At 56.7% G+C, this 20320-nt stretch overlaps 1 protein-coding gene across 3 annotated transcripts in view; it reads left to right on the top strand.

The window, feature by feature from the left end:
- Nucleotides 1-20320, top strand: part of NTRK3 (neurotrophic receptor tyrosine kinase 3) — a 213838-nt gene that overhangs the window by 172771 nt on the left and 20747 nt on the right. For 2 of the 3 annotated variants that reach the window (XM_059678129.1, XM_059678130.1), the window contains exons 15-16: nt 4954-5126; nt 6024-6267. In XM_059678129.1, coding sequence (XP_059534112.1) covers nt 4954-5126; nt 6024-6267 — 417 coding nt within the window. Of the gene's footprint in view, nt 1-4953; nt 5127-6023; nt 6268-19982; nt 20058-20320 lie in introns of all 3 variants that reach the window. The other variant, XM_059678133.1, reaches the window with a different exon arrangement.

Below are 20320 nucleotides of genomic sequence, written 5' to 3'. Positions count from 1 at the left end.
CGTCCCCAGGAGGGTGTCCCTCCTCCCTCCTCGGTGGCCTGGAAAGTCACCTGACCATTTCTCTGAGGAGACTTGGGTGAGGGTGGGCTCGAGACGCCCTGGAGCCGCTGCTCAAGGGCACCAGCCGCCACTGGGAACAGGAGAGGGGAGGGTGCCAGGTACTGAGCAGGGAGAGCAGTGAGTGAGGGTGGAGAGGATTCTTAGTGCCCCCACGGGATCCAGGTGCCGAGCCCAGAGGGCGGCGCGCCTGAGGGTGACTGCCTGCTGGCAGCTGCGGGAGGGGTCCATTCACCGCAGGGCTTCTCTGTGCTGAGCCAGCTGTGCAGCTCTGCAGCTCGAGCCGCATGGCCTGGAGCTGTAGCGAGCGCCTTTGCCCGCCCCCTGCGCCCTCCTGCATAAATCAGTGTTGGACAAATCGCTGAACATGATTGGCACAAACAAGAGTCAAGCCCGGCTGGTGTGGCTCAGTGGTTGAGCGTCGACCTATGAGGCAGGAGGTCACGGTTCGATTCTGGGTCAGGGCGCAAGCCAGAGTTTCAGGCTCCATCCCCAGCAGGAGCTGTACAGGAGGCAGCCAATCCATGATTCTTAACGTTGATGTTTCTATCTCTCTCTCCTTGTCCCTTTCTCTCTGAAATCAATAAAAATAAATTTTCCAAAAAAAAAAAAGTCACGCAACCTCACCGAGGCTGAGTAAACCAGTGGTGATGGCTGTTGTCCAGTAACGTTTCAAATAAAATGAGGCCTTGCCTGCCAAGCTCTGCTCTAGAATCAAATAAGGAAGCAGAGTGCTGCCCCATGGAAGGTCAGTGGTGGTTACTGCGGGACGTCCTGGAGATGGACCTGCGCTGTGGGTCTCCATAGACCCGGGACGGTCAGACGAGACGGGTCTTCGCGTGGCTTGCACCAGGGATGTGGAAAGGTTTCTCATTTTATCCCTAAACTTAGAGTCCGCGCTGCCCTGAATCCTGATTTATAGGGTGACACCCATCCGCTGGGCGCTGCAGCGCCGTCTGGGATCTGGCAGAGGAACGGGGCGTTTCTGGGCTCTGAGCAGGAAATGAAGTGATGGCCTGAAGCCCTGGGAACTGATTCCCGCGCAGGGCCCGGCGTTGGGTGATGGTGACCGTGACAACGGCATCTGACAGACAGGACTCAGCGGGGTCCTCCTGTAGGTGACGTGTGCCGGTTCACGCTTCGTTCTCACAACAAGCTCAGAGCCCGCCCGGTCACGGTCCCATTGCACAGAGGAGGACGGAGGCACCGAGGGACAGGGGGGTTGGTGGTGGAGCGAACTCACAGCCGGGCAGCTCCTCCCCTCCACCCACGAGGGAGTGAGACCCTGGCCACTGTCATTCCCGCCCCCTCTGCCTCTCCAGGCTCTGGTCCCGGGCACCTCAGCGTCTTCTGCCCCGGTTCTCCCTGCGGTTTCATCCAGTGTACACTGCGTCTCTTCTGTGGCAGTTTCTGTTTTAGCCTCAGTGACTGTGTAATTTATTTCCAAGATATCTAATTGGGTCTTAATTTTATTGTTATCTTATTTCTCCCTGTTTTTGCTAAATACCTCCTTGATTTTCTTAATCTATTTTTGTCGGTTTCAGAGAGGAAGGGAGAGGGAGAGAGAGAAACATCCATGATGAGAGAGAATCACTGATGGGCTGCCTCCTGCACGCCCCCTCCTGGGGATCGAGCCCGCAACCCAGGCGTGTGCCCTGACCGGGAATCGAACCGTGACCTCCTGGTTCCTAGGTCGACACTCAACCACCGAGCCACACCTGCCAGGCTAGCGTTCTGACCATTTAGACAGCTTCCCTCCCATCTGACTGCACAGACCCTCAGAACCCAGGACTTGGGGTGAAAGGGAGCTGATGGCCAGAGGGGAAGCCCAGAAGGGGCAGAGTCCTCAAACCTCGGGGGAAGAGAGGTAGACAAGGGGCTGAATTCCGGCTCCGCTGTGTGTTCTGCGGATCCTGCTCGCAGGGCTTCAGAGACCCCCCAGCCTGACCCATCTCCCCGAAGCCCGGTGCCACCAACCGGTGACCCGTTTTGAAGTTTTGCTCGGAAGAGGACCCCTGGAGAGGGGCTGGGGAGTGTCAGTGGTTTTCCTCCTAATTCTCCTCCTCAGGTCATCTCTGTCCCAGTGGTGTCAACCCTGCCCCCGGCCCCCCGTCTGCTGAGCACGACCCTTTGCCAATTACATAAGCACTCAGGTGTGACCCAGGAGCTGGACATCCCGTGGTGAAGGGTTGTGGGCAGACTACGGGCGATCGCGGTCGCCTTGTGCCTCATCTCCTGGTGCCTTGCAGGGTGCCAGCCCCGGGCACGCTGGCGGGCACTGCTGCAGTGCTGGGAGCGGAAATATCCAACGGCCGCCTTTGGCCTCCAGGACTGCGCGCGAGAATGATTTACAGGGATGGAGAGAGGCCACGGGGCTGGCCCCAGATGTGATCTGCTTTTCCCTCTCACAAACCGAGGGCTCACATAAATCTTTGTATTCTCCCATCCCACCCATGCCGGGTTCCTTTCCCCCTCTTGTTCTTCATGAACATAAATAAATCACTGGCAGTCATCCTATCCCCACGCCCCCGCACATGGAGTCCAGGGCCGCAGCCAGGGGCCGGGTCAGCGAGAGGGGCGCCCTCGGCCTTCTCCCACCCACAGCATCTTGCAGATGCCTTTGTTCTGGTTGTTGGCCTCAGAGCTGGTGAAATGAGCAATGGGCCTTGGCCGGCCCTGCGAGCCTGGCATCCGCCTGGGCCCAGCCCCTCTGCTGGAGCCCACACTCCTCAGCTTCCCCCGCCCTCCCCTCTTCCCCATCTTTTAACTTCTTGCCCACCGTTCCGCTGGGGCCCTGCCTACTGACTCCTCCGCCTGATACATGAGTCCAGGCAGGTGTGCGGGGCCGGAGCAGCCAGGCCTCCTTTCGTGGTCTTTGGCGAGTCACCGCCTCCTGCTGGGCCGCCGCTTTCCCACCTGTAAGACGGGAAAGTTCCCATGAGATGACGCCCAGCATTTTGGTCAGCAGCGGGGCCATGTAATCAAGCTATTTTGAAAAGAAGGAAAGGTGGTGCCGGCTGCACTTGCAATGGGACTTGACCTCTGGTCAGGAGACCGTGGTCCCTCGGAAGAGAGCCCTCCAAAGGCCTTGCTGTTGACCTGAGACCAGAGACCCGGAGAGGGCTGAGGCTCAGCTCAGCTGGCGTTGAACACGTGCCATCTAAGTTGTTCTCCGGACAAGGCTGGGCCTCAGTTTCTCCAGCCTGAGACTTGAGCAGGTGAAAGCAGAGGACACCTCAGGCCTTGTTCATGCTGAGGGTCCATCATCTGGTCTCTTACGTGTGCTAATGACCGACAGGGCGTCGATGGGCCTCCTAGGTACAGTGTTTGCATGTTCACATCCCTGAAGTGCTGTAAGCCCAGGCAGCCGTGTGGATTTCAAATAAAGGGGTTTGCTGCTGAGAGAGAGAGAGAGAGAGAGAGAGAGAGAGAGAGAGATATCTCTGGCCAGGAGGCCTTTTAGTAACAGCATGATCTCCATTCTACAGGGAGGTCAGTCTGCCCACATGACCAGAAAAGGACAGGTGATGGCAGAGAGGACTCTGCAGACCAATCTCCCCGTGTCTCGCTTCTCACTGACCTGAAAATGGTGCAAGAACGTCACACTCCCCCCCTCCCTGCCTCCTGTTGTGTCTGTTGAGGTTACTATTCTGTGTCAGCAGAAGCAGGCGGGAGTGGGGAGGGTGGGAGGCCAGAGAAAGGTGTGAGCGACCTGCCCAGCTGCTCCTCCTGCAGAAACACTGCCCCCACCCCCCTCCCCCTTCACAGCTCGCTCCATAGCCGCTGCCAGCGCCGCTTCCCCATGGCCGGGCCCTAGCAGGGTCCCTGCTTTGGCCTCACCCTCCCCTCCTGGTGCCGAAAACCGGCATTTACAACTGACCACCCCTCCTCCTTTTATCATTCTGGGACCTGGGGCCAGTGGCCTGGTCTGGCGCCTACCCCTCACCCAGGGTCTCCCACTCCCACAGGGGCTGAGCGGTGGCATCTGGGTGGCCACTGGTGCCCACCTTGCCATCCTACCTGGGACTTCGCGGTACTTTACCTGGTCCTACGGATCCTAAGGCTGCTTCTTCCCATTGACTGCCGTTCCCATGGCTGCAGCCCCCTGACCCCCACCCCAAACGCTCCCTCAGCCCCTCCTAGGAGGACACAGTGCCATTGATGTTTCTCTGCACATAGACACTCTCACCATCTAGAGTCACGGAATAGAAAGGGCAGGGGACTAAGTTGCCTGGTTTGGGGTAAACTTGGCACAGGCGACCTTACGAAGCTAAAGTGCTTGGGGCAGGTTTTCCCCTGTTTATTCCAGCCGAGGGACCATTTCTTCCAGGGAACCTGAGGGGACAGGGCTTGTCAGGCCTCCCACCTCGCAGCCCCGCCCTCCGCCTTTCACGCTAGTCATTGGCTGGTGTCTGGGGTGGTGTCAGGAAACTGGTTTCTGGTTCCTCAGGGATGACAGTGCTGAAGGTGGAAGGGTCAGGCCTGGCCTTGTGGCCTTTAAACCCCGATTAAAATCTCATTCGTCGGGCCCTAGCCGGCTTGGCTCCGCGAGTAGAGTGTCGGCCTGTGGACTAAAGGGTCTCAAGTTCGATTCTGGTCAGAGGCACGTACCTCAGTTGCAGGCCCGGTCCCCGGTCCTGGTCGGGGCACATGCGGGAGGCAACCATTCGATGGGCCTCTCTCACATCGATGTTTCTCTCTGCCTCTCCCCCTCCCTTCCACTCTCTCTAAAAATCAATGGAAAAATTTCCTCGGGTGGATTAACAACAACAAAACAATCTTCTTCGTTGGGCACACGCAGGCCTTTCTTCTGAGCACCAGGCTCCCTCCCAGGAGGGGGTCGGGCAGATCCCTGTCCTCTGGTTGCTAAAGGCCTTTGTCCTGCCTCGTTCCCAGGCCCTGAAGGACCCCACCCTGGCCGCCCGGAAGGACTTCCAGAGGGAGGCGGAGCTGCTCACCAACTTGCAGCACGAGCACATCGTCAAGTTCTATGGCGTGTGCGGCGACGGGGACCCGCTCATCATGGTGTTTGAGTACATGAAGCACGGAGACCTGAACAAGTTCCTGCGGTGAGCCCTGACCCCTCCCCCCGCCCCCCACCCCCCACCCCGGGCATCCTCTCTGGAACCAGCAGTTATATAACCAGCACATAGGTCCAGGGGTTAGACGTGAGAAGCAGCCTTCCGTTCTTCTGCATCAGCCCCTGAGCTGCTGGATTCAGGCCTTCGTCCCTGCTTTGGGGCCATAGGCCTGGGGAGCCCCAGGCCTGGGGGCTCTGTCACTGGGACCAGCCACCGACAGAGTCCCCCAGTCCTAGGCCCTGTGTGTGGTCCAGAGAGTGGGCTCAGGAGTCTTCCTACCCAGAGCATCACTGCTGGGAGCTTGTAGGAAATGCAAATGAACTAGCTCCACCTAGCCAATCAGAATCCTGGGGTGGGGCCCAGGGAGCTGATTGACAAGCCCTCTTGATGCTCCTGAGCCACATGTCTGGCTTCCTCTGCTCCTGCTCACCCCTGTGTTCCCTCAGATCTCTGTGACGTTGGCCAGGTGATGTGACCATTTTGTGCCTCAGTTTTCTTATCTCAGAATTGAGGTGGGAGGGTTAAGTGAGTGAATATATTTAAGATACTTGGAGCAGTGCATGGAACAGAGTAAGGGCGATTAAGTGTTAGTCTGGGTTTTATTAATATTCTATACTAGGCCTCTAGAGCCTGGGCAACCCTGGATATAAACGAAGGAGTCTAGAAGAGAAGGGTCGTTCCCTGACCCCTGGAGCCCATCTGCTGTCGTCTTCGTGTGGAATCTGGATCAGTGTTTCGCCCACGTCTACACTCACACAATACATTTTGCTGTAGACAGAAATAGACCATAGTCGGCTGAGAAGGGAGATGGCATGCACCTGCCGTGGAGCATTCCAGAAACCTCCTGAATTCTCTCTGCCCCTCGCTTCTCCCCGACCCCTGCAGGGCCCACGGGCCAGACGCCATGATCCTTGTGGACGGGCAGCCGCGCCAGGCGAAAGGCGAGCTGGGGCTCTCGCAGATGCTGCACATCGCCAGCCAGATCGCCTCGGGCATGGTCTACCTGGCCTCCCAGCACTTCGTGCACCGGGACCTGGCCACCCGCAACTGCCTGGTGGGGGCCAACCTGCTGGTGAAGATCGGAGACTTCGGCATGTCCCGGGACGTCTACAGCACCGACTACTACAGGGTAAGGGGCCTTTCCACGGCACGACGCCAGGGCCGAGCTCGCGCCTCGCTTACGTGTCTTCGTCATTGTCCATTAACCCCGTCACTCGGAGCATACGCAGACACACCACGCCCACACCTGCACTAGTGATTGTCCTCTGGCCACGCCTACATCCTGGCATCTCCTCCTTCCCTCTTGGATGTTTACCTCAACCGCACCCTGACACTGAAATGCCATATGCATTGTGTTCTCACATGTATCATTAACAACACTCACTCTTTGTGCAACTATATATATATATATGTGTATATATATATATATACATACACACACACACATATACATACACGTGTGTGTGTGTGTATTTGCATGTATATCCGCAAGAGCACACACAGACAAACCCGACTGGGTGCTACCTTTCGGCACCTCCAAGCCAGGCCCCGATCCAGCCCCGCCCACAGCGCATTTTCAAAGGCAGTTCTTGACGAGAAGCCAGAGCCCACCGTAAAGGAGCAAAATGGTTACTGTCGTGCTGAGCGTAGTTCTCCACGCGGCGTAGGAAAGATGAGGGGAGGAGGCAGGTTATCACTGCCAGCGCTGGAGGGGGAGCCGGTTAGGAAAAGCTCCCCGATTGGGGGAGGGGACATCACGTTCGATTTCACATCCTGCGGTTGTCGACATGATCAGGTGTCTTATTTTGCTCCCAGACTTTTCCCCCTTAGTCTTCGTGAATTATCTCCCCATGGATCATTGAGTGGTTCTGACAGTGTTATTATTGCCAGGGAAAGTGGGCACCAGTGTCATTTAACTCAAAAAATAATGGCGGGAGGGGGGAGCGGGGAGGGAGAATAGGTGCAACCTGAGATACAGAGATGGAATCACTTCTGCAAACTGATTGCAAGTCGGTCGCCTCGAAAATATGGAAAATTTCCTGCGCGGGACGTTGAGGGGGCGAGGACTGGGGAGGTGTGGTGCAGGGAGAGGGTGGGGCAGTGTCTCCGAGGCATGGTAGCCATTTGTCTCATCTTCGTCAGGAGTGAATGACCACATTGAGAGTAAAGAGCCCACGGTTGTCCCGTCGGCTCGAGCGTGTTGCAAGAGGCTGGGGGTTTGGCGTCTGCAGAGCAGCTCTGTCCGAATGTTCCTCCTGATGGCTTTGTCTAAGCAGGACGATAAAACCAGTCACTCAAGACGTGTCATGTTAGCCCGGGCCTAGAGAAAAACAGGATGGCTGAGAAACGCTCTTTGTGGTTAGAAAGTAATTTGTTCATGGCACAGACAGAGGCTGGCAGATGACAGAGCATCAGGAGAGGATGTGAAGAAGAAGTAGACAGACAGTGGGGGGAGGCTGTGTGTCGGCAGCAAACTGGTCGGTTTCTCGAGCCACGTGCCCTGTCCACCACCCCCAGACACAGAAAAAGGAGCAGGGAGCAGCGGTCGCCACAGACGGATGCCAGGGCGGGCCTGCCGGGAAATAACCCAGCAGAGCCTTTCTTTAGCTTCTAGGCCCGTGTTTTCCAGTCATTTTGAAGAGAGGCATTGGCGTGGTTCCTCGGGGCCCGTGGGTCACAGATTTCTCGGGTCTCGCTGGAGCTGGCACCGTTTAATTGCCTTTGCACTCCGCGTAATGGGGTTTGCTGGCCTGTCTGGCTGCGCTCGGCTGTGTTGGTGTTGATAAAAGCAAGGGGCGGCTCGTTGTTTTTCTGTGCGAGGAAGAGGTTTGATTATGCCGGTCTGGCCTCTGCCGGCTTCACCGGAGTCTTGGGAAACAGCATCTGACCAGGACGTGTGCAGACTCGGCTTGCAGACTTGCCTCCAGGAGTGCACTTGGTATTTCTCGATTCTGATTTCCAAGAGGGGAAAAAAAAATCACATCTTCAAGTGATACCGCTGCGCCCTTGCTTTAACAACTGCGCACTGCTGCTCTCTCCTCCTGGGAGAGCGCCAAGGAGTAAATCCGTCTCATTTCCGTGGGCACCAGGGCAGACTGGAATTAAGGAGCCGGGGGGCGGTGGCGGGGGGGGGGGACTGTCCACGTGCCAGGCATCCACAATGCCTTTGTCATGCAGGCCAAGCCAGGTGTCAGCTGAGGCCAGCTGGCTCCAAAATGCGCCTTCGAGCCCCAGGAAGTATGAAGTCAGAACGGGTAGCTGTCGCAGTAAGCACTCGGGGCGCCCCTGGAAAGCTGCACAGTCCACTGATGGAGGGCGGGCACTAGACTGTCCACATTCAAAGAGCAGCTTGTATCCCAACTTCATGCTCAGGTGCTCGCGAGGGGCTAATGTATGCATAGCCCCTCCCCCTCAGGGAAAAAAGGAAGGAAGCCATTGGCCAGTGGTCACATCAGCAATGCACCCGGAAGTCCTCTTATCCTATTGGAAGGCATCAGGGAGACAGGCATTCTGCATCTGAGCCTGATTTGACCTGTGCTTACATCCCAACCCCACCGTCAGCAGCCATGGGACCTGGTGCCCCTTCCCCACCTGTTTCATTTTCCCGTTTTACAAACAAAGACAAACACAGCCTCTTAACAGAGTTGTTTTGATGTTAAGCAAGTTCATTAGCGCTAGGAGCCTGGAACACACTCCTTCCTGGATAAATTGTTATGTACATTATATTCCTTAGTCCCCTGCACACCCAGACAGGGGAACCCCAGGGACAGTCTCATTCCAGAGGTCACTCCTGAGCCAGAGCGAGGAATCCCCGGACGCTGGGAAATAAAGGGGTCACACAGCTGCCCCAAAGGTCTAGGGCCTTGAAGGTGACCACTTCCGGAAAGGTGCCTTCCCAGGGTTTCATCTTAGACGGAAACACTGGGGTGTCGCGCTCGCCTGTGCTGGCCAGTGTTTACAGGGCCCTGTCATGGATCTCCGAGCTACGTCCGTGCCCGGCGATTTAGGAAAGATGTGTTTGCTCCATGTCCCAGCCGATGCCCTGGGAGAGCAGTGATTTGTTAGATGAGAGGGCCAGGCGCTGAGGGCTCTCTGCAAGCTGACCCGGGACCGGCCTGCTCCTCTCTGCTACCGTAGGGTCTGGAGTCTTTCGGGCCTAGGAGCTTGCTGGTTTCTGGTGACTAATACAGCTAAATGCTGAGAATTCAGGCGTGTGTGTGTGTGTGTGTGTGTGTGTGCGCGCGCACATGTGTGCTGTGTTATCTGTACTCACCTGCCCAGGGCAGATCCCACACTGTGTCTAGGAGGGCAGGGGAGAGGTAGAGATAAACTCCACCTTCTGTTCTTCCTTTTTCATTTTTAATTTCTTGGAATAAACAGGCACCATCTGGCTCAGGCATGGGCGGTATGCAAACAGTTCTCTAAGGTGAGCTGCCTGATTTCCTGCTACACGTTCAGAGAGGGCAGCACACATCTCTGCCTCGGAGTGCCCAGTGCTCCCTCCTCGTGAGGCCACGTCCCGCGGCGTACCCTTCCTCCGACGGGCGCCGATGCGCTTCTGATCTTGCCTCAGACCGGCGCTGGCATGGTGCTTGGCGCCTCGATGCCCTTCTCAGAACGCGAGACAGCACTCAGAGGCTGCAGTGCAGTGCAAATCTGGAATTAAAGAGAGCCTCGAGCCCGGCAGGCGTGGCTCAGTGGTTGAGCGTCGACCTATGAACCGGGAGGTCACGGTTCGATTCCTGGTCAGGGCACAGGCCCGGGTTGCGGGCTCGATCCTCGATGTGGGGCGTGCAGGAGGCAGCTGATCAATGATTCTCTCTCATCATCAATGTTTCTCTCTCCCTCTCCCTTCCTCTCTGAAATCAATTTTTAAAAAGAACACTTTTTTTTTTTTTAAAGAAAGTTTCAAGAGTTCGGAAGAGGAGAGGTTGGGATTCCGGAAGAGAAATGTTTTCAGAGGGAGGGAGGCCATGCGCTCAGATCCAGGAAGAAAGGGCTTGAGGGTCTCTGATCTGACTTGTCTGAAGGGTGGGGGCTGCCTTCTGTCCACTCTCCTCTCCTCTGTCCCGAGCACAGAGCCTAGGACGCGTAGACACCCCGTGAAAATGTGGATGAGGGAGGTCCGAATGGCAGTTTGAAATGAGGCAGGGAACAGATTAGGCCTGTGCAAGAGCAGCCTGGACAGGCAAAGAGACCCTCCCCCCCCCTTTCAGGTGTCATCTTTGTGGGCGATGTGGGGATCCATGGCCTAGGCCAGTGATGGCGAACCTATGACACGCGTGTCAGAGGTGACACGCAAACTCATTGTTTTGGTTGATTTTTCTGTGTTAACTGGCATTTAAATATATAAAATAAATATCAAAAATGTAAGTCTTTGTTTTACTATGGTTGCAAATATAAAAACATTATATGTGACACGGCACCAGAGTTAAGTTAGGGATTTTCAAAATGCTGACACGCCGAGCTCAGAAGGTTCGCCATCGCTGAACTAGGCAATATCTGGGACAGTGTCCAGAGGGGCAGGGAGGGGAGGTCTGAGTCGGGAGTTACTCAGTTAAAGCCAGAGTGGAGTCATAATACACCCAAGTGTCCAGGAGACGAGGAGGGGACCTAGGTCAAGCCCAGGCCAACACAGGTGGGGGAGCTAAGGCAGGTCTGGCAGCCGATAGCGAGGCCCCGGGTCCTCACGGGAGACTGCAGGTCACAGTTCCCGGAAACTCCTGGGCAAGGGGACAACGGTACCTGCAGGGTGTGGGAACCCTTCGGAGCCAGCTGATCTGGCGGATAGAATGTTCGATTTTGTGGATGTCGGGGCTCCCCCGTGGCAGCGATGCAGGTGCAGACTCTTGAACCCACACTGCCTGGGTGTGCATCTCAGCCCCTGTAATTCCTGACCGTTTGACCTTGGGCAACTTATTGGACCTTTCTGTGCCCCCAGCTGTAAAATGGGGCCACACGCCCCTAAGCACCTGCACTTGCTGTAAGGATCAAGTGTTCATCAACGTGAAGTTCTTAGGGAAACAGATGCTCAAGAAATATTAACTACTCTTGCTATCACTGGGGCTAAAATGCAGCGGTCTCCCCCATTCCAGCATGCGAACAGCACTCACATAAGCTTATGCGTGGCGGTGGGCCGGCGGTCTGTCCTCACAGGTACATGCCCCCATACAGAATGGCTGCAACACAAATAGAAGCCTGTTTCTAGGCCTTTCCGGGTTGTGTCGCAGTGTGAGCAGTTGACCCTCCGCCGTGCGGGCACCCAGGCTGACAGTGCTCGACCCTCTTCTCCATGGGGGGGTCCTCAGTCACCCTGGGCACCCAACCCCATTCCAGTCCACTGGGCGGGGCCTCAGGCATGTGTTCACGGGCCTGACCCGGCGGTGGGGCCTGTCCCTTCTCCTCACAGCAAGAACCTGGGCATGCGCCTGGCCCGTGATCTGTGAGGCGGGCTGAGGAATGGAGTGTGGCCGTGCCCCCGGGGGATGGCAATGAGCAGCGGGCACCCTCTGCCACAGGGTGGGTGGAGGAAACCCCTCTCTCTCCCACTCTTTTCCAGCAGTGGGTCATCCTCCCTGTGTGTCTGATGTCATATCAGCAAAGTGAGGACAGTTCACTGTCTGTGATAGAGCGAAGGCTAGGAGGCTAGGGGAGGCCTCGATCGCCTGGTTTCCCAGTCCCTAAACCATGCGTTTGCTCTTATAAACCATGCATATATATATCAGAGAGGAAGGGAGAGAGAGAGAGAGAGAAACATCAATGATGAGAGAGAATCATGGATCGGCTGCCTCCTGCAGGCCCCCTACTGGGGATGGAGCCTGCAATCCGGGCAAGTGCCCTGACCGGGAATGGAACCGTGACCTCCCGGTTCCTAGGTTGACACAACCACCGAGCCGCGCCGGCCGGGCCTGTTCTCCGGTTGTGGGAGAGGGAGGCTGGTGCTGACCGGAGACACGGCCACGGAGCAGACACCCAGGCAGGCTCCAAGCTTCAGCTGCCTGGGCATCTGTGCAGGGCTCGGTGCCGCACTGCTCGCATCTCGAGCGAAGTTTGCAAAACCCCGTAAGCGCTGAGCCCTGTGAAGCTGCACACGCCGCAGAGGGCAGCCGCGCGGAGAGAGGTGTGGAGGGCAGTCTGTGCGAATTACAGCGTCACATCCTTGCTTCCTCGACGAAAGCCGGAGGATGTGCACACTAATTATCTACACGATACCAGACGTTCTGGAACGCGGGTCTGCGGAGGGAGAGGACCGCTCTTTAGGGCACCTGCTCGCATCGCCCGCTCTGTGCCCTTGTGGCCAATGAGCGGCTTCCCTTTCATCAGTCAGGCCTGGAGCTTGGACGCAGCTTCTGTGGTCTCTCAGGCCCTGCCTTCTGTGGGGCTAAGTTCCGTGTGGGATGATCAGTGAGCAGAGGCTTGATTTCCTCAGGAGGAGACAGGGCGAGAGTGTGAGAACACAGCCCAGGCCGCCTCCGGATTCGGGCTTCTGCGAGGCCCCAGACCCAGCTGGTCAGATCCCAGCCCCTCCTCCCCTCTGGGTAAAACAAGCAACAGCCCCCAGTTGGAAAGAGGCTCTTCCCACAATCCCTCGATCCAGTTCAGTGACGGAAGTTTGCTTTTCTGCTCTTCCTCCTCCGTCTCCTTTGAGCCATTCAGGGTAATTGGCCAAATACAGCCGGCAGGGGCGGGGGCGGCGGGGGGGGGGGGGGCGCGGAAGAATTACTGGGTAGACTTCCTTGATACTTTCTTCAGTGATGTGAATTACCTGGCCTCCCCCCTCTATCTCAGTCCTTCCAGACCCCAGCCTGCCTGGACCAGATCATACCTGGTGTCAAAACAGTGGCGGTGCTGGGATATCCACCCTGCCACGCAGGCATTCGCTCCACAGAGTGCAGAAGGGAATACGGGGTGGCATCTGGGTACTGAGCCATGGGACACGCCGCGGTCTGGTGTGGAGGTGACTTGGAGAGGAGGGTGATGTGCAAACAGTGGACCCTAACAGTGAGGTGAGGAAGTTACCTGGAGCGTGTCCCCCACAGGCTTAGGTGCGGGGCCAGTTGCTCCGACTTGGGTCGTCATGGGAGGCCTGCCACCGGTGTCCCTATAAATGAGGCTGCATGTGAGGACATGCCATCGGGCAGTGGCACGTAGGATGGGAACCGAGGCCTCGAAGGCGAAGGCCGGCCATGACCAGGGTCCCGGGAAGAGGCGACGAGGCCCCTGCTGCCCTGTCGGCGTGGAGTGTGGAGGGGAGGCCTGGGAAGGTGACCCCAGGCCAGGGCCTAGGCGCTCAGAGCCTCTTCGGTTTTGGATTGTAACCGTGAAAAGGAGTAACAGTGAAATGGAGGGTCAGGGTGGGTTTGCTACAAATGCACCTTTTAGGCCACGTTCTACGTCCCTTGAGTGTTCGAAACAGATGAACAAATGCCACGTCATTCCATCTGAAAGAAACATGAGGCTGGAAAGAGTCTTAAATGTCATCTGCCTCACCCCTGTGGCCCCAGGCAGCACAGCGTCGAAACCATCCCAGACAGATGGCTCGCTCGCTCTACTCGGTGCGTCTCGGGGGACTCCGCAGGCTCCCCTGCCCCTTCCAGCTGGGACCAAGGGGAGATGTTAGCAGTGAGAGGTTTTCTTTCCCTTTGTGATTTGTAACACCCCTCCGAAGTGGGAAGTTCTCCGTTATGTCTAGCCAGAGTCCCACCAGCTGCAGGCATGTCTATTTCATCCTCTGTCCTAAGTGGCGATGAACATGGATGTAGTAAGGCCGACATTATAGCACTCGGGAAAACCAAGGAAGCTCGGTGAGACCAGGGTGGCCTCCTGCACTTCATAGTAATTGGTTGTATTTTATTCATGGGCTGTAGCTTCACTGGTAGGGAAACTGGAATAAAAACATCTCGGTCCCTTGCCAGCCAAAAGTCATACCCTCTTTCTGAAAGTAGTTTCCAGTAGTCTCTTATTTTACAAAAAGATTTTTGTTATTGATTTCAGAGAGGAGGGGAGAGGGGGAAAGAGAGAGAAACATCAACGATGAGAGAGAATCGTGGATCGGCTGCCTCCTGCAGGCCCCCTACTGGGGGAATCGAGCTTGCAACGCAGGCATGTGCCTGGACCGGGAATCGAACCGCGATCTCCTGGTTCATAGGTCGATGCTCAACCACTGAGCCACGCCGGCCAGATTCCAGCGGTCTCTTACACATGATTTTATCTCCCTGCCATTTTGAAATCTGGTTGTTTCTTTTGGCAATGATGATGGCGCAGGCACCATCTCCACGAGGACAGATCCTGGGGAAGAAGACAGGGAGATGCCCCATGGGAAAAGCTCAAGAACTTGAGGTGTGTGTGCACTGGAGCTCTTCCTCCAGAAAGGAGGGGAGCAGCAGGTGGTGGGAGGCCATCGCATGGCGGGTCGATTGACTCCCTTCCTCTGGCTGCTGGGGAGGGCGGGACAGAGCGCACCTTCGCCCCTGGCAGGGCCCTGTATTACACCGCACACCCTGTCTGGGCCCCTCAAGTGGAAAAGGCTTTTATTTATTCTGAGGGAACCTGAGTCTATAACATATACAGATACATAAATTTCCATACAAATATCTTCTTTACCGGCTGTAATTAAGATATTTGCATGTAAAGAGAGCAGTGTGTTCCCCCACTTCCTCCTGGTAGGGAATTGTATTTCTTCCCTCATCCTGGAAACCCAAGTCCTTGGTCTGTCTGTGTCTAAACTGCAGGAGCAAGGGGCGGAGGGCCGGGTCAGTATGGCATCAGAAATTTATTTTCTGGTTTAGCTAATCCCACAGGACAGTTAGAGGCGGGCAGGCGAAGAGCCTGAGAGAGTGGGCAGAACACCCACTAACTCTGGACACAGGGAGATAGTCATTGAATCCTGAGCTCCCGTTTATGTGCTATTGTGAGCGTAGGACGTTTTCTTAAATGCTCTCAACCTTAGATCCTCATCTGAAGAGAGAGAGAGAGAGAGAGAGAGAGAGAGAGAGAGAGAGAGAGAGAGAGAGAGAGAGAGAGAACACATTTTTGTGTGGTGCAGATTAAATCAGATAATGTATGCAAATTGCCTGGTATCTATTAGGCACTCCATAGATGGTAATTATTATTCTTTGTAAGTGAATAAGGTAGAAATTATATGTAAGAAATTTTAAGTGATTTGAAGTTACAAGCCAAGGCGTTGCCCAGGATGGTCTTTGGTGCTGGATACTCACGTTGAAGGGAGACGAGCCCACTCAGGACTCGGGGGAGTAAAAAGCAAAGCCCCTCACACTCAGGTTGGTCTGCCCACGGCCCAGCAGGAAGGAGAGGGTGCTTGGAGCTGGTCCGAGGCAGAGCCTGCGCACTGTGGAACCGATGGGTCCCACCAGGGGCTCCCTGTGGTACCTGGAGCCGAGGAATTCCACCACAGACAAGTGTCTTCAGCGTTAGACCCGTTCTCCAGGTCTTCTTACTACTGAGGAAGACTTCAGGGTCATGCGCCCTAGAGCTTTGGGGTAGAGGCAAGGCCGGCTTAAGTTCTTCCTCCGTTCTTCCTCTCTCCTGTCCCATGCAAGGGGCTGGCCACCGCTCATTCCTGTGCCCAACGTGAGACAACGATACGCGAGAGCTTCGTGAACTGTTGGCTCGGGTGCTGTTGGTTTTGCCACCACCACCACCACCACCACCACCACCACCACCACCACCACCATCACCTCCACCAGTGTGGTCCTCTTATTAGATGATCATGCATGTTCTGGAAAAAATGAGTCAAGTTCCTCAAGGTCCCAAAGTAGATTGGCAGGGTGGTCAGTATGCCATCCCCCATACCAGGCAGTTACCATGACAACCTTGGCTGCCTCTTCCCCCATTGGGTTATGCTCTTCAGCTTCTATAGCTGGGATGGACCTTTGATTTGTGGCCCAGTTTGTTCTTGAAGTTGATCATGTCCTTACCCAATGGGCCCATCCCCAACTTCCTGGTCTTTGTATTCATTCATTCATTCATTCATTCATTCAAGACTTGGAGTCATTGGGTATGTGCATGTCCTTTAGCTCTCTACAGCATACACAAAGGAATCCATTCTGTTTTCATCACAGTGATTTTTCACATAAAAAGTGCTCCGTAAAACTACTTAATTAAAGCTGTATGATCTTATGTCAGATGTCTGTAACGAGTAAGGAATAATGCCGCCACTGGCATAGGCATTTTCACATGGATCCTCCTAGGTCCCTCCTTGCCAGACACCAGCGGTCAGCATGCGGGGTCTCTGGGTAGGTCCGTCTGTCAGATGCAGTGCTGTCAGCTAAGGGGACATCCCTGGGCCTGGTTCCCCATCAAAGGCCCAAACACCTACTTACCCGGATGAGGCCTGAGGGAATCGCCCATCATTAAAGCACCCTGAGCACTGTGTGTTAATGCACACGGGACCAGATGTGCGAAGCCATCTGACCAAAGCAGGGGGCAGCCTGTGTGGGTCCCGCTCATCTCGAGACGGTTCCGATGAGTCGGATGGCCAGTGCCATGGGCTAAGCCAGACTGACCTGCCCATCTGATGCCAGGGTTTCCTCAGCCGCCCATCAGGTTCAGAAACACTCCAGAACTTTTACTAAACCCCCCTCTCTCCCGTGACCCAAGCCAGGTGGGGACAGGCATTGCCGTCATCCAACCCCATGACTACCTTTTTCCAGGCTCCCGGGACCGGCCAGTGCCCTTCTGAAAGACAGACCCTCTGTTCTGGGGGCTTGTCCTCCATCACTCGGCCTGTGACTGAGCCCGGCAGCCGCCCCTGACTCCCAGGGTGGCAGCATGGGAAAGGGCAGGCGAGGGAGACAGTGCCCGAGGCAGGTACCTCCGTCACGTGACATATAACGGAGTACCCAGTGAGACAGCGGGTTCTCCACCCCAGGGACCTTCCAGGAACCCGGCTGACCACATTTCAGAGCTGCACGGAGATGCATTGAGAGCGTGTGGTTGACAGCCTCAACGTTTCGCTTTGTTTTCAATTCTGAGATCCTCAGAGTCAACTCTGCAACAGAAAGTGCTTAGGTGGGTGCCGAGGGGACGGGCGATGGGAGGAGCAGTTGCTGTGCAGTGTGAGGAGCTGTGACAAGGACATATCCCCGTGATGCTCTGAAATACCAGGCCAGACTCACCCTCTCCACGTCTGCGCGTGGACAGGCCTGTGTTCTCTCCCACTTCCCTCCCGCCTCGCCCTCTGCCGCCTGCCCTGCTGCCAGCTCACCTCCCTGTGACTGTTCGTCTCCCTCTGAGACCTTGGAGCCTGCCGCCCTCCTCTCTCCTCTGAAATCCACCATCTCTTCCCCATTAAAGGAACATCTTCCTTTGACCTTCTGCCCCTTTGTGTCCTTGACTGCTGAAATGGGACGCTTTCCTCTTCTGTCTTAATTCGGGGGCCTCTGATCCTACCACTTCATCGACTCTGCTTTTTGGGGGTCACTAATTATCTCATCCTGGCAAAATTCAAATGACTTTCCTCTAGAAAGTCAAGTCCTCCTTTGAGCTGTCCTCTCTCCCACCTCTGCCCTCCCCACCGCGTGACCTCCTTGTTCCTCGCTCAGGCAGCCTCGTTCCACAGTCCATTCCCCTTCCGGGCGGTTTCCTACCTCTTCCCCTCCCCTCCTTTAACGTTAAGGGGCGCTGTGTCAGACATCTACTTGGGGAGCCTCCCACACTCGCCTGGTTATAACACTTCCATGCAGAAGCTGTTTGAATGTAAGTTTTAGCCTCCACCTCCCTTCTCTCTGATCCCTTCATCAGTAGGTCTCCCCTGGAGAGATCAGCAGCCACCAGAACGTGGCTAGCTGGAGATAAGACTCGGCTCAACCATCTCCTGCTTCTCAGACACTCACATCATTAAACATCCTTGGGAGGTTCCCTGAAGTGCGAAGGGCGGTCAACCTTGGACCTGCCCTCCCCCCATCATCCCCTGGGCCTACTCCCTCACCACACCCTGAGGTGCCTCTTTTTTAAAAAATATTTTTTTTATTGATTTCAGAGAGGAAGAGGGAGGGAGAGAGAGATAGAAACATCAATGAAGAGAGAGAATCATGGATCGGCTGCCTCCTGCACACCCCCTACTGGGGATGGAGCTCGCAGCCTGGGCGTGTGCCCTGACCAGGAATGGAACCGTGACCTCCTGGCTCATAGGTCCACGCTCAACCCCTGAGCCACACTGGCCAGGCCTGCTGTGCCTTTAACACACCTCAGTGTCACTTCTTCTTTGCACGTGGTCAGGAACGGCCGTGACATGCACCCCGATCAGGCCAGGCTCAGAGCCTGCCTCTCCAGGTCCCTAGGCGCCCCACCATTCCTCCCGCTGGTGTAAGAGCCTTGAGCGGATCTTCTCTTCTCCCCTCCCAAGCACCCTGCCACTCTCCTTCACAACCCACCCGCTGGAGGCCCCTCAGTGCCACCCCGGCCAGTCTGTGCCCCGTTCCACGATGGCGCTTGCTCATTTCCACTGTCATCTGAGGCCTGCCTCATGCATTCGCTAGGGCTGCCGCATGGGTAACACAACGGAAACTCATGTATCACCGTTTGGAGGCTGACGTCGGAGGCCAAGGTGCCAGCAGAGTGGGTTTCTCCTGAGGCCTCCCTCCTTGACTTGCAGGCGGCCACCTTCCCCCTGTGCTCCCCCAGGGTCTTCCCTCTGTAGATGGCTGGGTCCTAGTTTCCTCCTCTGTGAAGGACACCAGTCATACTGGATTGGGGCGCACCCATATGACCTCGTTTTACCTCGGTTACCCCTTTAAAGACCCTGCCTCCCTGGACAGTCACATGTCAGTGCTGGGGGTGAGGACATCCGTGTAGTATATTAACGAGGGGAACATAATCCATCACGTCTTCTGGTCCCAACTTCCCATCTGTTCTCTCTTCCCTTTCTCCATCTGCTCCCCACCCCCATGGAAACCCAGCGGCCCTCTCATCGTCTCCACGCGTCTGCTCAGCATCCCTCTGTCGGCTGCACACCCGGGTGTGTTGCTTCATAAGCTGCTTTCTCGGGTCATTCCGTGCTGCCCCCCCGCCCCCGCCCCGGGTAGACCGAGCGCAGGGCCATGTCCGTTGTCTCACATGCACAGCTCGTGACCCGGCAGGTGCCGGAGGGATGTCCTTGCTCAGTGACCGCCAGCCCCTCCCTAAGCGGCCCCGCACCCCCTCCTCTGACTTCTCCGAGGCCTTTGGAGGGAGCAGGTTTTTCCTGAGGGTCACGGGTCTCGTACCCCTGACTCTGCTGTCAGTGTGGAGGGGGCGGGCGGAGGTTCCTCCAAGCAGGCGGCGTCCGGCCAGCTCACCTCCTTTCCAACCCGGAAGGGCGGCCGGGCAGGACATCTGGGTGGGCAGCCTGGAGGAGGTGGTGAACTGAGCAGTTTTCCCACGGAGGACAGGAGGGACGAATCTTCCCTCAGCAGCTTTGGGAAGGCGCCAGTCGTCTGCCCTGAGGCAGGGAAGGTTCTAGATGAAGTCCACTTCCTTTCACAGTGGTCGCGGGCTGGGGGTTCTGTGGGAGCAGAACTGAGCCGCGGAGGGAGCGTTGGCTGCTGGTGGCTCACCAAGGCGGCGGGCGGGGTGCCGTGTACCGGGAGCGGTGATCATGTGCTGAGCCGTGGGCTGCCTCTCCGGGTGGACCCCCAAGTGAGCCCGCGGACCAGGGTTGGTGTGCTCAGCCTTTCTCCCTCGTGGGGCCAGAGAGGCGTCGGAGGTGTGGCCGGGACACGCGCCATTCAGTTGACACACTGCCACCCCTCCCCTTCCTTTCTCTGTCCTTCCGTGCTGCCTTCCTCTCCTTCATCCCTCTCTTCTCTCTCCCCCTGCCCTGCTCTCTCCTGCGTTCACGGTCAGGAAGGGCCGTGCCAGAGGGGCCCGGCGAGCGTGTCGTGGCAGCGCCAGAGGCTAGCGGCACCGGCAGCTTCCGCAGTGAGTCCGGGGTTCCTTTGCGGGGCCGAGGGGCGGGCAGGGCAGCCACACACAGACTGGCCGCTGGCGGGCTTTGGAGAGGCACGTCCATGGGGGGCTGCTTCCCGCCTCTCCTTCCCGCCTCTCCCCCCGGGGGCGTCCCTCAACTTCCATGGAAGTTTCCTGCCAAAGCCATCGATGTGCTTGGATGTCTCGTGGCGAAAGCATGGTGGGGCGCGGGGCCATGCGGCTGACAGCAGGTGCGCCCCTGGGAGAAGGCCGGG

Source organism: Myotis daubentonii, chromosome 21, assembly GCF_963259705.1.
Source record: "Myotis daubentonii chromosome 21, mMyoDau2.1, whole genome shotgun sequence".
NCBI lineage: Eukaryota > Metazoa > Chordata > Mammalia > Chiroptera > Vespertilionidae > Myotis > Myotis daubentonii.
This window is presented reverse-complemented; position numbering and strand designations above follow the sequence as displayed.